The following is a 25,142-nucleotide window of genomic DNA, read 5'->3' as shown; positions in this document are numbered from 1 at the left end:
GGCGAAGCTCTGGCCGGTTGAACCCAGAATCTGTCTGATGTCTGTACCAAATTGAAGTCCTGATTTGGGTGAGAATAAAAGACTATTTCTTTCACTAAACTGTTTCAGTCTTTGTTTCAATCTATTTTCTCTCCTCCACCTGTTTCACAGAATACTACACACACAAGTAGGAATCTTTCTTTCTCACTCACATAGATTTCATGTGGGAGCATAAATGGCCAAAGATTCACTTAGATCCAGATAGACAGAAAGCTGTGGTCATGGGAATTAGATTTGAACTGCGCCTTCTGTCACCCCCCCTGCGCCTCCATGACCGGAGGCGCTCCTTAGAACCCCGTGACATAACACCATGGAATGGAGTGTCACTGGAATTCAGGGAGGGGGTGATTAACAAGATCTTAGAAGAGCAAACCCTCTGTACACCTCCGTGGGGAAGGGTCCTGCGGGGGTCTAGAGAGGGATAGATAAAAACAATAGATACACTGTGTGTGTGTGAGAGAGAGTGTGGGTGCGATACACAGACTGTCTGTGAGACCGAGAGAGTGTATGAGACCGAGAGTGTGTGAGAGTGACTGTGACACATAGAGAGTGAATGTGATACAGTGTGAGAGACTGAGTGAGGGAGAGAAAGACAGACACTGACTGTGTGTGTGTGTGACAGAGATACCTCCCCCTCCCTCTGTGGTCTCAGGACCCTCTCCCCACCCTCTGGTCTCAAAATCCCTTCCCCTGTGGTCTCAGGATCTCCTCCCCCCCTCTCAGGTCTGAGGACCCCCTCCCCCTCCCCTCCCCTGTTGTCTCAGGACCCCCTGCCTCTCCCCCCCCCCCTCTGTGTGGTTGGCAGCAGCGTGTGAGTGTGTGACAAAGAGAGTGAGACTGGGTGCGAGTGTGTCTGTGAGAGTGTGTGTGATTGTCCTCTCTCCCCTGCCCCCTCCAGCCACCCAGCAATTATCCTCTGTCCCCTGGCCCCCCCTCCAGCCACCCAGCGATTCTCCTGTATCCCCTGCCCCCCCTCGAGCCATGCAGCAATTCTCCCTCCCCTGCCCCCCTCCAGCCACCCAGCAATTATGCTCTCTCCCCTGCCCCCCCTCCAGCCACCCTGCGATTCTCCTGTATCCCCTGCCCCCCTCAAGCCACCCAGCGATTATGCTCTCTCCCCTGCCCCCCTCCAGCCACCCTGCAATTCTCCTGTATCCCCTGCCCCCCTCGAGCCATGCAGCGATTCTCCTCTGTCCCCTGCCCCCACCTCGAGCCACCCAGCGATTATGCTCTCTCCCCTGCCCCCCTCCAGCCACCCTGCGATTCTCCTGTCCCCTGCCCCCCCCTCCAGCCACCCTGCGATTCTCCTGTCCCCTGCCCCCCCTCCAGCCACCCAGCAATTGTACTGTGTCCCCAGATTAGCTGCGTCGAAGCGGCGGCGTTATTGAAAGCCCTGGCTGGCTACGGAGTCAGCTTCAGAACGTTGGAGGTGTTTGTTCCCTCAGTCCTGCCTTCTGATTACCCGCCCTTGACGTCATCATGTTTTGATGCGAGGGTGGGGCAGAGAGAGATGTGACAGACTTATGAACGTTACAAACCCTTCACTGAAGCCATGGAGTCAGCTTCAGAACACTGGAGGTGCTTTTTATTATAGTAGATTTTTGAAAATAAAGATTGTTTTTCAATGTCTGATTTAGATATAGTCAAGTCTTTTGTATGTCACATAGATGTGCCTAAAGCTATGGAAATAAGTAGTATGAGGGTAAATAAGAACATAAGCATTGCCATACTGGGACAGACCAAAGGTCCATCAAGCCCAGTATCCTGTTTCCAACGATGACGTCTAGATCCTTTAACTGGTCAGTGACTTCTAATGTGGAACCTTGGATCACGTAGCTATAGTTGGGGTTCCTCTTTCCCACATTCATCACTTTGCACTTGCTCACAATAAATGTCATCAGCCATTTGGATGCCCAGTCTCGTAAGGTCATCGCACAAAGAAAATATAGTATAGTATTCCTGGGATGGAGACCATGCCTGGACTGCACAGCCAGAGAACAGGGAAGCCTCGAAAGGTAGAGCAGGACAGTACTGGCCTCAGTTATAATAAAAGCGAGAGAACTAAGTGCAAGGGATAACCAAACTTAGCCCCTGCAGAGCAGGGGCGTAGCCAGACTTCAGCGGGAGGGGGGGTCCAGAGCCTGAGGTGAGGGGGCACATTTTAGCCCCCCCCCGATGCTGCCGACCCCCCCACCCTTTTTGCCCCCACCGCTGCCACCACCAACAACTTTGACCCCCTCACCAATGACCCTCTCGACCCCCCTCCCGCTGCCGACCCTCTCGACCCCCCCTCCCACCACCAACCCTTCCTCACCGCCGCCGTCGACTACTTTTGCTGGTGGGGGACCCCCAACCCCCGCCAGCCGAGGTCCTCTTCTTCCGGCGCAAGGTTTCATTCTGTTTCTGTGAGTCAGACTCACAGAAACAGAACGAAGCCTTGCAGATCAGCCAGCAACGCGGAAGAAGAGGCCCTCTGCTGGCGGGGGTTGGGGTCCCCCGCCAGCAAAGGTAGCCGACGGTGGCCGTGGGGGAGGGTTGGCGGCGGGAGGGGGGTTGAAAGGGTCATTGGCAGGGGGGTCCAGGGCCAAATCTACGGGGGCCCAGGCCCCCGTGGCCTGACATAGCTACGCCACTGCTGCAGAGTACTGTCCGTACCTGGTACACAGGAAGTGGAACAAGCAGCAATACTGGAAAATCACCACTTTGCTGCTATCCAATAATGCACGGATGACAATTAATCAAGCCTCAGTGAGAATATAGCTCCTGATGCAACGGCCCCTCTGTTCTGCAGAGACTCGAGGCAGTCCTGCTCCATCAAACCACTGCTCCAATGGAAGGATGCTATGACCATTTTGATATCAGAAACCAATTGGCAACAAAGTTTAACAACTTGTGGGAGGATTCCAATGCAAAACAAACTGAAGCTGATGAACTAAAACTGTGTAAGTTAGCACATATGTTAATTAATTTACTGGGTACAAAGGCATTGGGCTGGCTTCAGAATCTGCACATCTTGTTTCTTGTGAGCTGCTCTGTAGAAAGGTTCTCTGAGCAAGAGTTACATTTACTGTGCTCTTATGTATTACATTTTCACCTCAGTTGGGGAGAGTGTAGATTGCCAGTGAGTGCACTAAGAGCTTACTAATGAGTGGAGGGTGAAGGGGACACATACTTAGTCTTCCCCCAACAACAAAATGTGGAAAACACCCTCTTACCTTTATCCAGAATTTATCCCCCCATCCCCATCACCTTACCAGAATCCATAACCTCTGTTTCCTAGGTGCTCCAACAGGATGACATTTCCTTACTGTCTATTCCCTGCATGTAGGTCAAAGATTGAGGTCCCACTAAGTAATGCCAGAGCAACACTGAATGCCAGCTGTAAGGTGGGTTGTTCTGCCACTCAGCATTTTCAACTTGTGAAGGAGAAGGAATCTGGGAAGTGAAGGTTTTGGAGTTGGAGGTTAGATTAGATGGTTCTGGAATGGGATAAGTTGGATTTTCCTTTGTTTTGATTAAAGATTTATTGCAGAGGTCTAGTGCTATACCTATAATTAAGCTACAACATCAGAAATAAAGGTAATGCGCTAAAAGGTTAGCAGAAATTTTAGGGCACTTTTAATATATAGAGCCCTATGTAATATCACAAGAGAAACCGCTGTAAGGTGTAAATCTCAGCTGTTGCCCCTTTCTTTCTCTCTTCTTCGTAAGTTCCTGGAACCAGTGTGTGGACTAACTTTGCAGTTCTTCCCTTAGGGTCTCCTTGATATTACCAAGGAGCCAAGTGTTTAATGCAGCGAACTTTGATCCTGGGTTCAGTTCCCACTGCAACTTCTTGTGATTCTGGGCAACTCACTTAACCCTCCATTGCCCCAGGTACAAATAAGTACCTGTACATACTATATAAACTGCTTTGAATGTAGTTGCAAAAGCCACAGAAAGGCAGAAAAGCTTTACTCGGTATGCCTTGGTTTTGCGGTGCTTTTTGTTTTGCATTTATCTACATGAACTTCATATCTAGTAACATAGCAAATGACGACAGATAAAGACTTGAATGGTCCATCCAGGCCGCCCAACAAGATAAAAACTCATTTTACATGTATGTGATACTTTATATGTATACCCAAGTTTGATTTGTCCCTGCCTTTCTCAGGGCAAAGACTGTAAAAGTCTGCCCAGCACTGTTCCTGTACTAAATGTTCTGAAGCTAACGTCGAAGCTCCTTAAAATTTATGCTCCAGCCCATCCATATCTATTCAGCCACGATCAGGGCGCAGACCATAGAAGTCTGCCCAGCTCCAGTTTTACTCTCCAATTACTGACGTTGCCACCTAATCTCCGCTAAGATTCCATAGATCCATTCCCTCTAAACAGGATTCCTTTGTGTTTATCCCACACATTTGAATTCCATTACCATTTTCATTTCCACCACATCCCATGGGATGGCATTCCATGTTTCTACCACCCTTTCCGTGAGTCTGCCCCCCTTTCAACCTCAATTCATGTCCTCTAGTTCTACTGCCTTCCCGTCTCCGGAAAAGGTTCATTTGCAGATTAATACCTTTCAAACATTTGAATGTCTGTATCATGTCACCTATTTCTCCTTTCCTCCAAGGTATACATGTTCAGGTCGGCAAGTCTCTCGTACGGTTTGCAACGCAAATCCCATACCATTTTTGTAGCTATTCTAATCAACTTATTCCAATCAAAGTATTAACAAAGTATTAATATCTTGTTAATACTTTGATTGGAATAAGTTGATTAGAATAGTTTTAATGAGGAGTTTGGAGTGCTATGATGTTTTAAAGGGGTTTAAAGCAGTGCATACTGCGAGTGAGTCCTGTGGACAAAACCCCTCTACTGAGCACTATTAGCATATTTAAAAAGAAAAAAATGTTTGTGTTTCACAGTACACATTTGTTGTTTTACTTTGTACGGAGTATAGGTTTCTTGATGTAGTATTTAGCAATAAACAGGTGGGAACCGGACGGTATCTATTTATCCCGGAAGTTGGTTTTAATTAAATTCTAACTGCCAGACCCTCGACCATTCTTCTAACATTTGGAGATTCCTTCTCATTGTTTCTACTCCCTCCAGGGTATCCACTCTATTGGCTATCTTGGTGTCATCCGCAAAAAGGCAAACCTTTCCTTCCAAACCTTCAGTAATACCTCTCACAAATATATTAAACAGAATAGGCCCCAGCACCGACCCCTGAGGAACTCCACTGCTTACCTTCCTTAACTTTGAGCGGATTCCATTTACCACCACCTTCTGCCATCTGTCGGTCAGCCAGTTTTCCTATTCAGTTCACCACTTTGGGGCCCAAATTCAGCCCTTTCAGCTTATTCACGAGTCTTCTGTGGGGGACCGTATCAAAGGCTTTGCTGAAATCCAAATAGATTACATCTAGTGCATGTCCTTCATCCATTTCTTTGGTCATCCAGTCAAAGAAGTCAATGAGATTCGTTTGGCAGGATTTTCCTTTGGTAAAGCCTTTGTTGCCTCGTGTCCTGTATCCTGTTGGCTTCTAGAATGTTAACTATCAGCAGTGACTCCATTATTTTTCCTACCACTGATGTAAGACTTACCGGTCTATAGTTTTCCACGTCTTCCCTGTCTCCACTTTTGTGAAGAGGGACCACATCCGCTCATCTCCAATCTCGCGGAAGCTCTCGCGTCTCTAATGATCTATTAAATCTTTAAGAGGTCCCGCCAGAACCTCCCTGAGCTCTCTCAGTATCCTGGGATGTATCCAGGGCCGTGCCAATGCGGTAAGTGGGGTAAGCACCACAGGGGGGCGCCGACCTCTGGAGGGCACCGCCGCGGTGCTTACCCTCACCGCTTACCTGAGCTCCGAGCCGCCGAGGCCTTTAAACCTTTTACCTCCGAGGCTCGACGGTCGCAGCAGCATCAGTGAATGCACTGCAGACGTCTCCCTTCCCTTCGTGCTCGTTGGTCCCCTCAGTGTCCCGCCTTCTTCTGAAGTCAGAAGAAGGTGGGACACTGAGGGAACCAATGAGCGCGAAGGGAAGGGAGACGTCGGCAGCGCTTTCACTGACGCTGCTGCGACGGAGGTAAAAGATTTAAAGGCCCCAGGGCGCAGAGCTGAGGTAAGGGAAGGGCAGAAAGGCATGGATGGGAGGACAGGGCCCAGGGAGAGGACAAATTGCTGGAAATGAAGGGGAGGGGAGAGAGGATTGCTGGCTATGGATGGAGGAGGGAAGGGCAGAGAGGGACAAGGATGGACATGGATGGGAGGGCAGGGCCCAGGGAGAGGAGAAATTGCTGGAAATGGAGGGGAGGGGAGAGAGGATTGCTGGCTATGGATGGAGGAGAGAAGGGAAGAGAGGGACAAGGATGGACATGGATGGGAGGGCAGGACCCAGGGAGAGAGGAGAAATTACTGGAAATGGATATAGAGCAAGAAATGAAGAAGAAAGGAGGAAAGTAAAGAAATAAATGGAAAGGAAGCCCTGGAAATGGAGTTAAGAGGACAGATAGCAGCAGAATCAGGTACTGGGCCAGCATGATCAGAAAAAGAAAGTCACCAGACAACAAAGGTAGAAAAAAATCATTTTAATTTTAGCGTTTGGAATATGTCCACTCTGAGAATGTACATCTGCTATCTTATTTTGCAATGTATAGCAATTTGTTTCTAAGAATATTGCCGACAATTCCTGTCAGTGTGGCAAGTGGTGAGCGATCATTTTCACGGTTAAAAATCATAAAAAATTATTTGTGAACTATCTGTTGAGCAATCCCACAAAGATGCACTCCATCTTTCAGCTATTTCCTTTGCATCTTGTGCCACATGGGGGGGGGGGGGGCGCCAACTGATAGTCTGCAGGGGGGCACCAGAGACCCTAGGCATGGCCCTGGATGTATCCCATCCAGCCCCATAGCTTTGTCCACCTTCAGATTCTCAAGCTGTTTATAAACTTGTAAAGTGGAAGCTAATAATGATTATGGTGAAAATAGAAATACTGACATAACAGAAAAAGACCAACCAGCCAAGCAGGCTGCTGTGTTATCCCTGATAACTGTGCCAAAGATTAAAGCCCAGCTGCTCCATCTATAGGACATCACACATTATACAAGATGGTACTTGTTTCTCTCTCCACTGGACTTGTTCTTCTGGTTGGTTCACCATGCAAGACTGCTTTTTTAAAAATGTATTCTTTTTTAGTTCAAACCCAGCACCCTCTTGCCGCCCATGACCAACCACATGGTTCCCACAATACCACCAACACCAGTGCAGCAGCCACTTGAACATGTTAGGGCTCTGTGGCCTTTCCAGATAGCTTCTTCTCTCCCATTAACTGTCACACCAATCTGCTTTAAAGAAGAAGCACCTCGTCTATGAAGAAGACCTAGGTATGGAGTACCTGCATTTCTGTAATAATTCTAGCTGCAGTTGTACTGTTTTTTTTTTTTTTACCAGTGCAAATGTATTTCCATACACTGGAATCATTTTGCATATTTTAACAGTGTAAATTTTATTTTGCAGAATAAAAGTAAAGTAGTTTTTCAAACATGCTTTGTGTATGCAAAATTATTTTTTTTGTTCTGGGAGTATCAGGAGAGAGGGGATCCTCTGGTAAGAATGTGGGGAATAGGGGGTCTCAGGGATGGGGAGAAGGAAGGAAAGTATCCCTCCCTGCTTCTCTATTTCCTTATCTCAGGTGCCAATATACACAGTGCATGTCACCAACTCTCTTAAAATCCAGCCCTAGCCAAGTGTTGCCCAACCTTTTTCAAGGCATACCTAGTTTCTAAAATATTGTATAGCATACTTGTCTCCATGGACATAGGAATAAACTCATTTGGCCAAAGGAAAGGTTGGAGAAGCTCTGATAGCTGCACTGGAGGGTAGAGGGTGAAGGTGCTGTGTGTAATAGGAGAGAATAATGTGGTTGACATGTTAGTCCACTTTAAAGGTTAAAAAATAGAAATAAAAGAACAAAAATTGATAACTTTTCTTACTGGGCTATCTTGATACATCTTTTGACTAGTTTTTAAAGACCAGACTAGAGAATGACGCGTCCCCGCGAACTCTGTCCCTAACCACACTTAAAAAGCAAAATCATGTGCATGTAAGGACTGCTTACACGAATTAAAACAAATGCCCTTAAAAAATAAAATAACTGGTCTGGCAAGCAATAATGAAACAATGATGGACAGGGCCACCGAGAGACTGGGCCAGGCCCGGGGCAAAGCTGTGCCTGGGCCCCCCCCCCCCCAAGGTTGTCGTTGTCATCGCCCCCCTCCGTCCACCACCGGGCTGGGCCCCCCTGAATTCAAATCATAGCGCCTCACCTCGACCTCGCTCCGTATGAAAGAAGTGCAGCAGCGGCAGTCTGCAGATCGCCTCCCTTCGGGCCTTCCCTCCCTGTGTCCCGCCCTCACGCAATTTACATCAGATGAGGGCGGGACACAGGGAGGTAAGGCCCGAAGGGAGGCAATCTGCAGACTGCCACTACTGCGCTTTTTTCACACGGAGCGAGGTCGAGGTGAGGTGCTATGATTTGAATTCAGGGGGGCCCGGCCCGGTAGTGGACAGAGGGGGACGGGTGGAGGCAGTGGTGTGCTGGTAAATGTTTAACAGGCTCTCTCCCCCGTCCACCTCTGCGCCCCCCCCCCCAAATTGCAGAGCTAGCTATAGCCGGGGAGAGAGCCTGGGGGGAGCAATGCATTACTCCAGGAAAAAAAATGTAATGATCCCAGGTTCCAATCTAATTCATGTTTAATGTGGGATAAAATGCCATAAATAAGTAAATAAATATAAACTTTTAATGTTGAGCACCTGATTCTCAAAGTGGACATATTCCAAACACTATAATGAAAATAAAATGATTTTTTTCTACCTTTGTTGTCTGGTGACTTTGTTTTTCTGATCATGCTGGCCCAGTATCCGATTCTGCTGCTATCTGACCTCTTAACTCCATTTCCAGGGCTTTCTTTCCATTTATTTCTTTACTTTCCGCCTTTCTTCTTCATTTCTTGCCCTTCATCCGTAAGTAAAAGCTGGGTCTTCCGCAGACCTGATTGTCCAGTGGATCCAGCTTCTGCCTATTTTCTTCATCCATGTGCATTTTTTCTCCTCTCTTCCTTTTCCCTCATCTCCTTCCTCACTCTTCTCTCCCCTCCTCTCCCCTCCATCCACTCATGCCCAGCAACCCTCCTCTCCCCCTGCCCTCCCCTCCATTCACCCATGTCCAGCGATTCTCTTCTCTCCCCTGCCCCCCTCCAGCCACCCATGCTTAGCGATTCTCCTCGCACCCCTGCCCCCCCTCCAGCCACCCATGCCCAGCGATTCTTCTCGCTCCCTTGCCCCCCTCCAGCCACCCATACCCAGCGATTCTCCTCGCTCCCATGCCCCCTCTAGCCAGTGGATTCTTCAGGGCAGGCAGGAAAGATCCCCAGTCTTTCCTGCCTGCTGCCGGCGCTGACTCTCCCGCGGCGCTACTGCATCGCTCTTCAAAATGGCCACCAAGACTTACAAGGACGGCCTCCAAGACTTCAGCAGATGTCTCGCGAAGCCACCGCTGGAAGTCTTGGCGGCCATTTTTAAAGAGTGATCTGGAAGCGGGGGAGGGGCAGCGGGCAGGTAAGGCTGGGCATCTTTCCTGCCGGCCCCGAAGAATGCCTTCTTCAGGTACTCGGAGGGACCCTATAGCTCGAGGGAGGGAGGGAGGACAGCCGGCTCGCCCTCAAGAACAACCGGCTCTTGCGAGCCGGCTCCAGCACACCACTGGATGGAGGGGACTGCGGTGCCGGGCCCCCCTTGGAGGTCCGGGGAATTTTGTCCCCCCTGCCCCCCCTCTCGGCAGCCCTGGTGATGGAATATTCATTCACATAACAAGCAATGATGAGAACTAATTTTTCTAATCATTCTACACCACCAAGCACATTTAATCCTTTTCTCATATTATTCAAAACAGGGAACCACAGAAAAACTGAAATAGAGATCTCCCTCAAGAAAGCCAGGTAAACACTGGTAAAAGAGAAACAAAAACATATTTTCTCCTGCACTCTGCAAAATACAAAAATAGAAAAGACATACATTTCACAAAGCACGCACATCTCAGTACTTAAAAAGTATTAAATAAAAATATTTCTTTTCTACCTTTGTTGTCCGAGCCCTTCTGATCCCAAATACACCAGTATCCAGGTGTATGCGGCTCTTCTGATGAGAAACAGAGCTGAATCTAGGTGGATGCTGCCACTCAGACAATGAATACAGCTGGATTTAGGTGTGAGCAGCCCTTCCAGAATCCTGGTCTATTTTCAAACAGAAGGGCCGAATTCACCAGGATCCTGGTGTATTCTTCCCTTGACTGAAAATACACCAGGATCCTGGTGTATTTGGCCCTTCTGATCAAAAATACACCAGAATCCTGGTGTATTTCCAATCAGAAGGGACGAATACACCAGGATTCTGGTGTATTTTCATTCAGAAGGGAAGAATACACAAGGATCCTGGTGCATTTTCAACCAGAAGTGCCAAATACACCAGGATACTGGTGTAGTTTAGATCAGAAGGGATGAATGTGGCCCTTCTGATCCCAAATACACCAGGATCCTAGTGTATGTGGCCCTTCTGATGAGAAACAGAGCTGAATCTAGGTGTATGAATACAGCTGGATCTAGGTGTAAGCAGCCCTTCCAGAAAGAGTTGGACATATGCAAAGAGAGTTTCTGCTGTGTCTAACAGGTACAATAATTTTTAATGCTGTTTTGCTGATTTAAAATTTTATGTTATATGTTCATTGGGGAAGTTTAAAAAAAATGACACACATAGGCATTAAAACTTTTGCAAGTATTTTTATAGAGGACTATCTTTATTGTCATCATGAAGAAAAAAGAAGGCATCTAGACCTCCATTGAAAACCACAATATAGCACTGGAAATAACAAAGCAGGTTCTGCAGTAGTGACGAATATATTTTGAAAATAACCCCCCCCCCCTTCACATACCCCCGAAAATTCCACTAGCCCAGCCCCCACAACTCCTCCTCCCCTAACAAGAGAGAATGCAAATCTACTTGGCTATTGTTTTTGACAAACGGAGATGGCTGCTGTTGGGGGACTGGGTTCAACTTTATAGTCTCCTGTGGACCAGATAAGCTCATCTCATATCCCCTCATTTAATCTCAAGGAGATAAGAGTTTTCAGTTTTGGCACAGTATAAGACATCACAAGAACAAATTATAAGAAAACCACTGGACTGCATTAGGGGCTATTAGCCCATTTAGTTATGTTTAAACAAAAGAGATCTGCATAAAACAAAATATTTATTTTTATTTGGAATTATAAAACCACTTGCCCCTGAAATATGTTCCAAAACAGAATAATCCATTTGTGTATCTAAAAGTCAAACTTCTACAAAACAGATGAAAATGTGATTCCATGTGCCCCAATGAAAGGAGAGTTTAATTCTACTTCCATTGAATTTCAATATATCCCATCATCTTTAGAAACACCAGGCAGTTAAGATGAACCCATTAGGAAACAAGATATCCTCACTGAAATCTGGTCATCTATATTGAACAGCATAGTGAAGAAAAATGATTACAAACTACCATTTACAATAAATTTTGAAGCTTTAAAAAAATGATATTCATAGTAACATATAGTAAATGACGGCAGATAAAGACCTGAACGGTCCATCCAGTCTGCCCAACAAGATAATTCATTTTACATGGTATGTAATATTTTATAGTATATCTGAATTTGATTTGTCACTGCCTTTCTCAGGGCACAGACCATAGAAGTCTGCCCTGCACCGGTTTTATTCTGCATTGCCACCCATGTCCGCTAAGATTCCATAGATCCATTCCTTCTAAACAGGATTCCTTTGCGTTTATCCCATGCATGTTTGAATTCCATTACCGTTTTCATCTCCACCACCCTAATACTTCCTGACAATACTCCTGAGTCTGCCCCCCTTCAACCTCAATTCATGTCCTCTAGTTCTACCACCTTCCCGTCTCTGGAAAAGGTTCGAATTCGGATTAATACCTTTCAAATATTTGAACGTCTGTCTGTATTATGTCACCCCAATTAGGGACGATGTAAAAGCCAGATCTGCGGAATGTTGGCGATCGAATCCGGGAAGATCCCGAGGATCCCGCTGTATCCGGTTTTTACACCGTCCCACCCCAATTATGTCTTTTATCCTCCACCTTGTATGACCCGTCAATCCAACTGAAACAGCTTTAGGCTTCTTACAGATGGATCAACAATAAAGAACTACAACTACAAGGCAGATGCAGCAGCTAATAGGTTTGCTTGCTTTGTTTTGAATGAATGGCAATGAGAGCTGCGCAGGGGGTGGGGGGAGTGGAAATAATTATTAGCATTTGTATAGCGCTACCAGACGCACGCAGCGCTGAACACCTGACACAGAGACAGTCCCTGCTCAAAAGAGCTTACAATCTAAGTAATACAGACAAACAAGGCAATTACGGGTGAGGGAAGTAACAGGTGAGAAGGGAGGAAGGGACAAGGGAGATTAACCAAATTGGCTTCCTTGCTTACAGTGGCCTAGATAGCCTCACTTCCACTCCAATCTATTGCACCCGTTTGTTTAACTTTCTAAAAGATTTTTGCAGCGCTGGGTTATAGCTGGTGATCGCTGCATACTGTAAGCAGTAGCGGGTTGAAAACAAAGAAGCGTTCCTTCTGTCATTAAACCTTATTTTAAGCTTGAGAACGCGGCCCCCCTGTGACGTAATGTTACCGTCGCACGGAGGATCGCATTCGCAACCTTTAAGGAGGACTCGATTGGTAAGGAACTAGAAGGATCCCGGAAGAATAAACCTCAGCGTTAAATACATCATCAGCTGTCTTCTTCTAAAAGCATTTATTTTGGACGATATATGTAAACGACTAGGCAAAGAAAACAATTAACTTTTAAAAGTTTTTAAATGGAATCCTGGATGATCCCGCCGTATCCGTTTTTTTACCGGTCCTGTATCGCATTCTCCCTCCACCCCCATCCCCGCAAGCTCTGGTGTCACTCCTGTACCTCTCCGCTCTGGGTACCTGTGCTGGCGGGGGTCCCCAACATCCCGCCAGCCGGTCTGGCGTTGCTGCTGCAGCTGATGTGAAGGCCAGACTGTAGGATGCTGGTTCTGTGTGAGTCGTCCTGACGTGCAGGACAACTCGCACAAACAGAATTCTACTGGCTCCACATCAGCAGCAACCGGAGACAGGCTGAAGAGGACTTCAGCTGGCGGGGATTGGGAACCCCTGCCAGCATAGGTACCCGATTGCGGCGCCGGGGGGGGGGGGGGGTAAAATGTGCCCCCTCACCTTCGCCCCTCCCGCCGAAGTCTAGCTACTAACACGCTGCTGCCATCGCACGCAGCCGGGAAGCCTTCTCTCTGCAGCAAGCGGAAACAGGAAGTCGCAACACTGTCAGTCGGAGAGAAGGCAGTGTGTGCATATGTAAGGCTGCTGCAGCAGGAGTGACACAGGAGCTTGCAGGGAGAGCAAGCGAACGACACCGGAAGGGAGGGAGGACGAGAAAAAGGTAGGCTCTGTGGTACCGCGGGTGCAGGGGCGGGGAAATAACCTCTTTTTGCACCCGCGGTAAAACTTTGAAAATTTCCCCCATTCCTGCATTACCCGCCCCTATGGCATTCTCTACCTCAGGCCAGGATCATAAAAGCGAAAGATGAAAATACCAGGATATATAAGTGAAACATAAAAGGATTCAAAAAGAAAGGTGTGTAGTGGGGGGTGGTGGGAGGGATAGGGAGAGATGAATAGATGTTCAGAAGGTGACAAAAACACTATAATTTTATGGTTTATAGTGATAACAAAGGATTTAAGATCTGTGTATCCAGTTGGTGTTATAAAATATTTTCTTAACTTCAAAAGTTTTAAGTTCCTGGATAGTTTTAAAATTTAATTTTAGAAAGATGGAGAGTGGTATATGTAACGTGCTCAAAGAAACTTCTGCATGTGTAAGAGCCACTGCTGGTGTGGTTTCTCTGGTCACTGTACAGTTTTGCGAGCAAAGAAGTGGTGACTTTTTTTTCATGACATACCTTAGGAAATGCTGCTCCAGCTATTCTTCCCAGCATTGAGGCCAACAGGAGGAGGAGATCACCCCAGTGCCTCGAGCTGTGTTGTCCTCTCTGCCACCTGGGATTAACTGAGGTGTTGAGCTGTGTGGTGTTCCATGCAGTTCAAAGCATCAGATTCCACCAACCTTCGCTATCCATCTGCATTGATGACCCTATTAACAGCCATGTTATCTGAAGTTACAAACTACAATAGCATGTATGATGTAGAGAGTTGTATGGGTACAGAAATCTTACCCGTCCCCACTGGAATCTTACCCATCCCCGCAAAATTTAAACCAATCCCAACCCATCCCCACCCCCACCTGTCCCCGCAAGAATTTAACCCATCCCTGTAAGAATTTAATGGTACATAAAAGAAAATTCCAGTCGTCTCTCTCTGGATTTGAGCCACAGCACTGTAGGCAAGGAAGGAATGGAAATTGAAACTTGGAACACTCTGGTGTGCACATGTAAGATTTGTCTCTGATTTACTGACACTGTGTGCTGAGAGGTCACCATATACACATGCCAGTAGGTCTGGTGACATCCGATGCTCATGCCTATGTCAGAGCTGAGGTTTGCGCATCAGCCCAGGAGCAAAGAGGATCAATTGTAACATAGTAAGTGACAACAAATGAAGACCTAAACGGTCCATCCAGTCTGCCCAATAGTCACACTCATTATCAATTCATGATTAAATCAGCGAGCGTGATATATACTTGATTATGGTCTTTCTTTTGTGTTTCTGGAACATAGACCATAGAAGTCTACTGGCCCCTATCCTTATGTTCCAACTGCTGGAGTTGCCGTTAAAGCCCACTCCAGTCTATTCATCTTCTCATTTGTGAGACACAGACCATAAAAATCTGTCCTGCACTGTCCTAAACCAGATTGCCATGTATGAGACCATACAAGTCTGCTCAGTATTAGCCCTAGTTCATCACAGCCAGTCGCCATCTAAATGTCACTTGACACATCCACACACATGCAGCCATTTAAGGTTAAGTTTTTTATAACTTCCATTTTCTAATTAGAGATCCTCTGTGTTCATCCCAAGCCTTTTGGGAATGCCATCATCATTTGTGTCTCTACCACCTCCTTAATGGAAGACTTTCCACATTTGTGCTGTTAAAGCAAGGAGGAGGAGACAGCACTCAAAGAACTTGGTACTCAGTAGATGAGTGGCTGGTGCAGAACTGCTTCCATCCCCGTGGGAACCCTGCAGGAAATGCTTCCATCCCTTCAGGAACCCTGCAGAAATGCTTCCGTCCCCACGGGAATCCCGCAAACCCTGTTCCCGTGCAGCTTTCTAGTATGATGTTGTTTGTGATTTCTAAACATGAGGGATAGAAAGAACAGAATATATGGTTTGGTTGATAGAGAGGTAAGTAAGTGCCCCAGCTTTGGGAATACTAACCTGCTACAGCTTCTCTTTGCTTCTCTCCTTTTAAAAGGATTTAATGAAAAAGTGCAAGGAAGAAACTCCACTCCTCCCACTTAGATGATGTGTGAAAACCAGCCAGGAGCACTCATCAAGATGGATCTTGGATCCCTGACGCAGACAGCTCATGACCCCATACACCTTCTGCCATGTGAAATTCAGTACGATGGACATGCAGCAGTGGACAAATATTTCACCCCTACTATTTGCCAGGGAGTATCAGGTATGAAACTACAACTTCTGAGAGCCAAGGGGGATAGGATCATTGCACTGAAGGCTGAGATTTATTGTTTAGTTGTGAGGTTACTTACTGATTTTTGGTCACCAGAATTTGTTTTGTTCTTAAACTTGTTAATTTTCAATTGTATGATTTATACTTTTGTTGTGTATGTTTTTATTGTTTGAAGAAAGATAGTATGAGCTATTGATTTTATTTGCTTTTATTAACATTTTTTTTTTGCAAGAATCAACAACTTAAAACTATGTACAATTAATATTGCAGTCAGCCAGGTTCCAAATTCCCCACATAAACCCCATCTCTATAGCCCCTGGCCCTATGAACTTTGCTCCCCAAAAGTACAGTTCATCTTAATCTACTAATGATCCCTCATCTCTTCCCAAACCTTATTTTAACCCCCACCCCTGTGTTCAGTGATTAAGGTCCATCCAGCTTAATTGGTATAAAAGAAGTAAAACTAAACCAAGTCCGATCACATTAGGGCTGCATCTTCCACCACTTCAGAAGTAGGTCCCAGAATCTTTGGTGTGCCACCAGCAATCCGCTCCCATCAGGCAAATATTGAGTATCTTTAGTGTCATTTCCACCTTTGAGAGCGCCTGTACTTGTCTCCAGTACCGGGCAATGCAGCTTTTTGTCGCAAACATATGGGTGTTCAGTGTATTTAACAGTCAGCATTCAGGTGTGAGAACTATAACTTTCTTCGACACTACTTGAATTACCATTAGGTCTCCCACTTTTTCCCATAGCGTGAATTAGAGATTGATGCAGGGACAAAATTTGTCCCCGCGAGCTCTGTCGGATCCCATCTGCACAAGCTTTGTTCTGCTTTTAAATCATTTTATTAAAGTATAAAAAGAAAAAAATATTCTGTACAACTGTCATTTTATAAATCACAATCAATACTGAACAAGGGCCAACAAAATCCTTGTCTCCCCTCACAAATATCCCCTCCACTATCGGGAAAGCTGAACAAGTCGGAATACCTTGGTCATACACACACAGAACACAAATTCCAAGTACATAATAGCTGACCAAAAATGATAAACATATATTAACCTAAAACCACAAGAAGCCATACATATCATAGCAATAAACTTTTAACCTTATTGATCCTGAGGTTCATCTAGCCTTCCTCTGTTCCCAGTCGTTTGTGCACTGCTGTTCTCGTAGGACTTCTCTGTTCGTTTACCTTTTGGTTTTTAACAGAATACCCCGGTTACCTTTTGGTTTTTAAAGAATACCTCGGTCACACACACACAGAACACAAATGCCAAATACAAATGCTGACCAAAAATGATAAACATATATTAACCTAACACCACAGCTATCTCTCCTGTTTCCAGCAGTGAGCCACGGCACGGGTAGCGCTGAAGACAGTTGCTTCTGGTACTCCAGTCCGTCTTGCTGCTTTGTCCCACTCACAGGAAGTTGAAAGGTGGGATGAAGCAGCAACGGGACCGGGGCAGCCGTAAGCAACTGTCTTCAGTGCTGCCTGCGCTGTGGCTCACTGCTGGAAACAGGGAGGAGAGATAGCCGGCTGGACCTGAAAGAATGGAGGGAGAGCTCAGCTTGCCTGACTGTGGGGACAGGGATCAGGGAGCCTGAGGAAACAAAAATCCACCTGGCTGGCCACTATTGGGTTGGTGGGGGGCTCTGAGACAGAAATGGGGGGTCTAGGCCCCCTGTAGCTGCGCTACTGGAACAAGCTACAGGGGAGGAGGAGGACAACGATGTCGAGAATGGACCTAAGCCCAAATTTTGGAAGCTGGTTGTTAAAAGCTTATTGAATGGACAGCACCAACAGAGTCAATCCAATTCCTTCATAATTGGGAAAACAGATGCAGAAATATACTAGACCACATAGCACCACTTCAAACCAGAACCTCACATAGAAAAAATTCAATACCATGGTTTAATGAAGAACTTAAAGAATTAAAAACACAAGTCAGAAGACTAGAACGTGCCTGGAATAAGAAAAAAGACGACTCTGCATTCAACGATTGGAAACAACTACAAAGAAAATACAAATATAACATCAGACAAACTAAGAGATCTTATTATAAAAATAAAATTGGACCAGGCTACAAAGACACATACAAACTCTTCCAACTTGTGAACACATTACTGAACACCACCCCGGTCACCTCCAACAACACAAACACTCCGTCAGCAGATAACCTAGCGAACTACTTCAAAGAAAAAATTATAAAGTTATGACTCACAATACCCATCAGCAGAAGTGATTATGCAAACCTCCTTGAATGCTTAGACCCATCACCTGGGGAATATCCAGCAGACCGAACTTGGACTAACTTCGACATACTATCGATCGACAGCATTTCCCAACTGCTAAAAAATTATGCAAAATCACAATGCAAACTAGACGTCTATCCTACCAATCTCATAAGATCTGCCCCTCAACAATTCAAAACAGACCTCACGAAACACATGAATTACATGCTACAAAATGGTCTCTTCCCTAAAGATAAAGGAAATATCCTACTCACGCCTCTACCAAAAGACGCAAAGAAATCCACAAGCAACCTGACCAATTATCGCCCTGTAGCATCCATCCAGCTGATAACCAAACTTATGGAAGGTGCAATGACGAAACAGCTCACTAACCACCTAAACAAACACTCAATCCTGTATGAATCTCAATCAGGATTTAGATCAAACTACAGCACCAAAACAGTGTTAGTAACTCTAATGAATAAACTTAAGCAATTGCAACTGGCAACAACATACTTCTTTTGCAATTTGACATGTCCAGTGCCTTCGACATGGTTAACCATGAAATACTACTACACATCCTGGAATACTTCGGAATTGGAGGAAACGTGCTTAACTGGTTTAGAGGATTCCTGACAACAAGATCATACCAAGTAACAACTAAAGCAGCGACATCAGCCCCATGGACACCTGAATGGGGAGTTCCCCAAGGATCCCCCTTCTCACCAACCCTCTTTAATGATGATACCTCTAGCCACACTCCTGGACAATCAAAACCTCAATCCATACATATATGCAGTTGACGTCACTATCTACATCCCATTCAAACGTGATCTAAAAGAAATCACCAACGAGATTAACCAAAGTTTCCAGATCATGCACTCCTGGGCGGACACATTTCAGTTAAAACTCAGCGCAGATAAAACACAATGCCTTATACTTACCTCACAACACAACACAAATACATTCTCCACCATAACCACCCCAGACATCTCCCTTCCTGTCTCCAACACTCTGAAAATTCTTGGAGTTACCATTGATCGAAATCTCACACTTGAAAACCATGTGAAGAATACAACTAAGAAAATGTTCCACTCCATGTGGAAACTCAAAAGAGTAAAACCTTTTTCTCCAAGGGCCATTTTCCGAAACCTGGTACAATCAATGGTACTAAGTCACCTGGACATGCACTTTATGCTGGCTGTAAAGAACAGATTATTAAGAAACTTCAAACTGCCCAAAATACCGCAGCCAGACTTATATTTGGAAGGACAAAATACGAAAGTGCAAAACGCCTAAGAGAGAAATGACATTGGCTTCCACTTAAAGAACGGATCACGTTCAAAATCTGCACGATTGTTCACAAAATAATTCACGGAGAAGCCCCATCTTACATGCTTGACCTCGTGGACCTGCCACCCAGAAATGCCAAAAGATCTGCCCGTACTTACCTTAATCTATATTTCCCCAGCTGCAAAGGATTAAAATACAAACTAACACATGCGTCCAGCTTTTCTTACAAAAGCACGCAAATGTGGAATGCTCTTCCAAACCACTTGAAAGCTATTAACGAAATAACAAACTTTCGCAAATCGTTGAAAACCTATCTATTCACCAAAGCTTATCACGAGAAGCCATAACTGACTACAAATCATCAACACCCCTCCCTCACTTATACCGTCTTCTTTCTGTAACTGCTTCAGTAGATTGAATGCTAGCCTTGTTATTACTATATCTTTATACCACCAAATGTATTTCTGTTCACTGAAATGGTGATGCCATTACAGGATTTTGTAAGCCAAATTGAGCCTGCAAATAGGTGGGAAAATGTGGGATACAAGTGCAATAAATAATAATAAAGAGTAAAATTATGGAACACGTAGACAAACATGGTTTAATGGGACAGAGGTCAGTATGGGTCCAGCCAAGGGAAGTCTTGACTCACCAATTTGCTTCATTTCTTTGAAGGCATAAACATGTGGATAAAGGTGAGCTGGGCTATATAGTATATCTAGATTTTCAGAAAGCTTTTGACAAAGTTCCTCATGACAGAGTCCTGAGAAAATTAAAAAGTCATGGGCTAGGAGGCAGTGTTCTTTTGTGGATTAGGAATTGTTTATTGGACAGAAAACAGAGGGTAGGGTTAAATGACCATTTTTCTCAATGGAGGAGGGTGAATACTGGAGTACCACAGGGATCTATACTGGGACCAGTGCTATTTAACAGATAGAAGGCCAGGGCTGTGTATTGTTTCCTAGGATGGACATGGGGTTTTGGGGAAAACGTTGGTAGAAAATTTGACTGATTAAGATGGGATTCCGACACTACGTTAGGAAGGAACTTAGGATGCATGTGGAGAACTACTGTATTAGGATGAAATTTCGTGTAAGGTGGATTAGCTACTAATGCCTATAGCTACTGACCCTGCGGACTGAAGTGACTCTACTGAGAATAAGACTTTCCAGTTCAAAATTCAGATGGCAAGTATCAAGAGTCTCGAAGAGAGCTTTCTTCTGCTTGGTGAGAATGACATTGAGATCCCATGACATTGGGAGACTTGACTGGGGGATTAAGCAGTAGCAAGCCTTTCATGAAGAACAACTAGATGGGCTTACCTTCTACACATTGATAGTACGTGCCAGTTATGCTCAGGTGAGCTCTTACTGAGTTGGTCTTTATTTATTTATTTGCTGCATTTGTATCCCACATTTTCCCACCTATTTGCAGGCTCAATGTGGCTTACATTATGTCGCAAATGCGAACACCATTAACAGAATACAGGATATTGTTGCAAATAAGGTATAAAGAATAACAGGTAAATTAGAAGTAAATGAATAAATAATAATAATAATCTTGAGACCAGACTCTTATAATTGAAGCGAGTACTCAAGCAGTTTCTGTGTAGGACAGAAAAAAGGATGGTACAGATGGTACAAAGTGTAGTGGCATGATTTATTTTAGGCAGGTCAAGGTGAGAGAGTGTTTCCCCCATGTTGAGGGAACTTCATTGGTTGTTTTTGTATGCTTGTATTACTTTTAAGACCTTACTATTAACTTTTAATACACTGAAAGGAGATGGTCCTGAATATGTGAAGGTTAGACTAAGACAGTATATCCGGCAACAGATGTTATGATCCAGTTAAGATTTGTTTTCTTACTTTTTTGTATGTCAATCGCTTTATTTGAAATATATTAAATAAAGTTGAAATATAAATGTGAAAAATATTGCTGCATGTTCCTACTCTAAAGGAGGTTAGAGGTGAAAAATTTAGATTGAGGATGGCGCCTTTACGGTAGAATTAACTACCAAAGGAAATAGGGCTGGAGAAAAATGTTAAAATGTTTAAAAAAGTACAAAAAATGATAAGTAGTAGTAGTATTGGTAGCCATGTTTTTTTTTTTTTTTTTTTAGGGGGTTTGATTTTTTTCTGTATGCATACAGTTTGAGTATTTTTATGTAAGCCTTTTTTTAATGAATGTGATTTTATGTGAACTGCTTGTTTGTAAAGAAGCATAGAAACTTTTAATAAAAGATAAAAGGATCTAAAACCTTGATCTCGCACCAGACGGCAAACCTCTTCTGTTTAAAATTATATGACCTCTTTCTGGAATCTTTCTTAGAAGCAAGCAAGGCACAGGGGACACCCTTATTCAGTCCATTTCTAACCTCTAAACATCCGAGCCGTGAGGGCTAGGGACTGAAGGTTGAGATACAGAAGTGACCCCTTGTTCTAAGTGATATGGTTCGGAAAACAGTCCAGGCTTCACAGGTCTGGAGGCTAGCTTCAGAAGTAGAGAGAACCATATCTGCCTCTGTCAGTATGGAGCCCAGGTTGGATGCATCTGTCATCATCTGGAAAGCCTTGTATACCAATTTCCTTAATATGGGAAACAAATTTCTAGATCTAGAGGCCACAATGATAGAAGCAGACTTGAATTTAGTAGCAGCCAAGGAGACTTGGGTCACTGAGAGCCAGGACTGGTGGAGGAATGGCATTATATATTAAGAATAGTATTAAAGTAACAGAACTGCCAGATGTATGGGCTAAGGAAGAAGTTCTATTAGTTAAACTGGTAAAAGGAAAATGTATTTACATTGGTGTAATATACAGGTCACTTCTACAGTCAGAAGATATGGTCAGACACTTAATTGAAGACAACCACAAAATAGCTAGGAAAGGGGAAGTACTACTGATAGGTGATGTTAACAGGCCGAACGTCGACTGGGGCATCCCTGCCGTACAATCTTCTAGAAGCAAAGAGATCTTGGATTCTCTATAGGAAGAATTGTTTCAGCAGTGGGTAACGGAACTGACACGAGATTGAGCTATCCTAGACCTGGTGCTCACGAAGGAGCAAAAGGGGCGCTTAGGGAAGATGTAAGAGATCTGCCAGTACCGGAAATGAATTTTCAAGGGTAATGATGCAGAGGAACTGAAAGAAATCTCGGTGAACCTGGAAGGTGTACTGAGCCAAATTGACAAATTAAAGAGTAGTAAATCACCTGGACCGGATGGCATACATCCAAGGGTACTCAAAAAAACTCAAGCATGAAATTGCTGATCTGCTGTTAGTAATATGTCACCTGTCGTTAAAATCGTCCATAGTACCTGAAGATTGGAGGGTGGCCAATAGGATGCCGATTTTTTTTTAAAAAGGGTGCCAGGGGTGATCCGGAAAATTACAGACTGGTAAGCCTGACGTCAGTGCCAGGAAAAATAGTGGAAACTATTATAAAGAATAAAATTACGGAATGCATAGACAAACATGGTTCTAATGGGACAGAGACAGCATGGGTTCAGCCAAGGAAAGTCTTGCCTCACCAATTTGCTTCATTTCTTTGAAGGCTTGAATAAATATGTGAATAAAGATGAGCCAGTTGATGTAGTGTGTCTAGATTTTCAGAAAGCTTTTGATAAGTTCCTCATGAGAGACTCCTGGGAAAATAATAGTCATGGGATAGGAGGCAAAGTTCTGGTATGGATTAGGAATTAGTTATTGGACAGAAAACAGAGGGTAGGATTAAATGGTCATTTCTCTAGATGGAGGAGGGTGAACAGTTGAGTGCCGCAGGGATCAGTACTGGGACCAGTGCTATTTAACACATTTATACTGACCTGGAAATCGGAACAACGAGTGAATTGATTAAATTTTCATTTGACACAAGACTATTCAAGGTTATTAAAACATGTTCAAACTGGAATATTGCAGGAAGACCTTAGGAAATTGGAAGACTGGACATCCAAATGTTAGATGAAATTTATTGTGGACAAATGCAAGGTGATTCACATTGGAAAGAATAATCCGAATCATAGTTAATCTGATGCTAGGGTCCACCATGATGGTCAGCAACCGAGAAAAGATCTGGGTGAATACACTGAAATCTTCTGCTCAGTGTTTGGCGGCGACCAAAAAAGCAAATAGGATGCTAAGAATTATTAGGAAAGGGATAGTGAATAAGACTGAAAATACTATAGTGCCTCTGTTTCGCTCCATGGTGCAACCTCACCTTGAGTACTGCGTTCAGTTCTGGTCACCTTATCTCAAAAAAGGTATAGTGGAATTAGAAAAGGTTCAAAGAAGAGCGACCAGAATGATAAAGGGGATGGGACACCTCTCATATGAGGTAAGGTTAAAGAGGTTAGGGCTCTTCAGCTTGGTAAAGAGACGGATGATGGGAGATATGATTGAGGTCTACAAAATCCCGAGTGGTCAAGGATGTGTAGAAGTAAACTGAGTTTTTACTCGTTCCAAAAGTACAAAGACTAGGAAGTAATATGGAAATAATTTTAAAACAAATAGGAGGAAATATTTTTTCACTCAACAAATAATTAAACTGTGGAGCTCTTTACTACTACTACTATTTAGCATTTCTATAGCGCTACAAGGCATACGCAGTGCTGCACAAACATAGAAGAAAGACAGTCCCTGCTCAAAGAGCTTACAATCTACCGAGGATCTAGTAACGGCGGTTGGCATATCTGAGTTTAAAAAGGATTGGACAAGTTTCTGGAGGAAAGTCCATAGTCTGCTATTGAGTCAGAGTAAGATATGGGAAGCAACTGCTTGCCCTGGGATTGGTAGCATGGAGTGTTGCCACAATTTGGGTTTCTGCCAGATATTTGTGACCTGGCTTGGCCACTGTTGGAAACAGGATACTGGGCTGGATGGAACATTGGTCTGACTCAGTATGGCTACTCTTTTATGATCTTATGTACTTAAAATCCAGTGTCGAGAAGCTAATCCACAGGGTGTTAAAAAATTACCTGTGGAGAGGGCAGAGATCCAGACTGTCTATACATGGAGCAATGAATCCAAAGGCTAAAGGAGGTCTGGGACCATTAAATATCAGATATCTGTCAGTAGCCAGCAGTATGCGGCATGCTAACGATTGTGTCAGAGAAAATTCTGAAATATCTTTGTACCAGATGGAGACACATCTCCTGCCAGGTTACCATTTCAGTGCGCTCCTTCATGTCCCCTCTGGGAAAGTGCCTTTTGAAGCACTTCTTGTTGTTGCAACCATTACGTACAACCTGGAGATGGGTATGTAAACATCATGTGGAAGCAACAGCCACTCCCATTTCCTGCTGTCACATTTAACCAGAGTTTTCCCCCCTAGAATTGATTATAAAGTGAGATTCTCTCCACTGCATATACATTTGGATCACAGTTTAAAGGGTCATTACAATTCCATCATGTGGCTCTCCAGGAGATGACGTTGTTAGAGTACATAAGAACATAAGCACCGCCATACTGGGAAAAGACCAAGGGTCCATCAAGCCTAGCATCCTGTCTCCGAGAGCGGCCAATTCAGGCTTGAAGAACCCGGCACCCCCCTCCCCCCCCCACCAAAAAAAAAATTAAGAATGTTCAGTGGACTTTTCCCTCAGGAATCTGTCCAAACCCCCTTTAAATTCCGTAAGGCCAGCTGCTGTTACTACATTCTCCGGCAACGAGTTCCAGAGTCTAACTACACACTGAGTAAAGAAGAGGATTATGTGCATGTGGCTGCACACTGGACTGAGGATTTATATCTATGAAGATTTGGTGGAGTCTTGCCTTAAATTCACTAAAGTTCTCTCTGATAATATGTCTCTTTGGGAGATGCA

General features: G+C 44.5%; 1 protein-coding gene across 3 annotated transcripts in view; it reads left to right on the top strand.

Annotated features, from left to right (window-relative positions):
* Window positions 1-25,142, top strand: part of RNASEH2C (ribonuclease H2 subunit C) — a 48,175-nt gene that overhangs the window by 5,365 nt on the left and 17,668 nt on the right. Inside the window, exons 2-4 of one of the 3 annotated variants that reach the window (XM_030219119.1) lie at window positions 1,413-1,419; window positions 13,523-13,578; window positions 15,571-15,780. In XM_030219119.1, the coding sequence (XP_030074979.1) occupies window positions 15,618-15,780 (163 nt within the window). In that variant the 5' untranslated portion in view covers window positions 1,413-1,419; window positions 13,523-13,578; window positions 15,571-15,617. Of the gene's footprint in view, window positions 1-1,412; window positions 1,420-12,806; window positions 12,831-13,139; window positions 13,579-15,570; window positions 15,781-25,142 lie in introns of those variants that run through there. The other 2 variants (XM_030219120.1, XM_030219118.1) reach the window with 2 other exon arrangements.

The sequence above is a fragment of the Microcaecilia unicolor genome, chromosome 11 (genome assembly GCF_901765095.1).
Source record: "Microcaecilia unicolor chromosome 11, aMicUni1.1, whole genome shotgun sequence".
NCBI lineage: Eukaryota > Metazoa > Chordata > Amphibia > Gymnophiona > Siphonopidae > Microcaecilia > Microcaecilia unicolor.
This window is presented reverse-complemented; position numbering and strand designations above follow the sequence as displayed.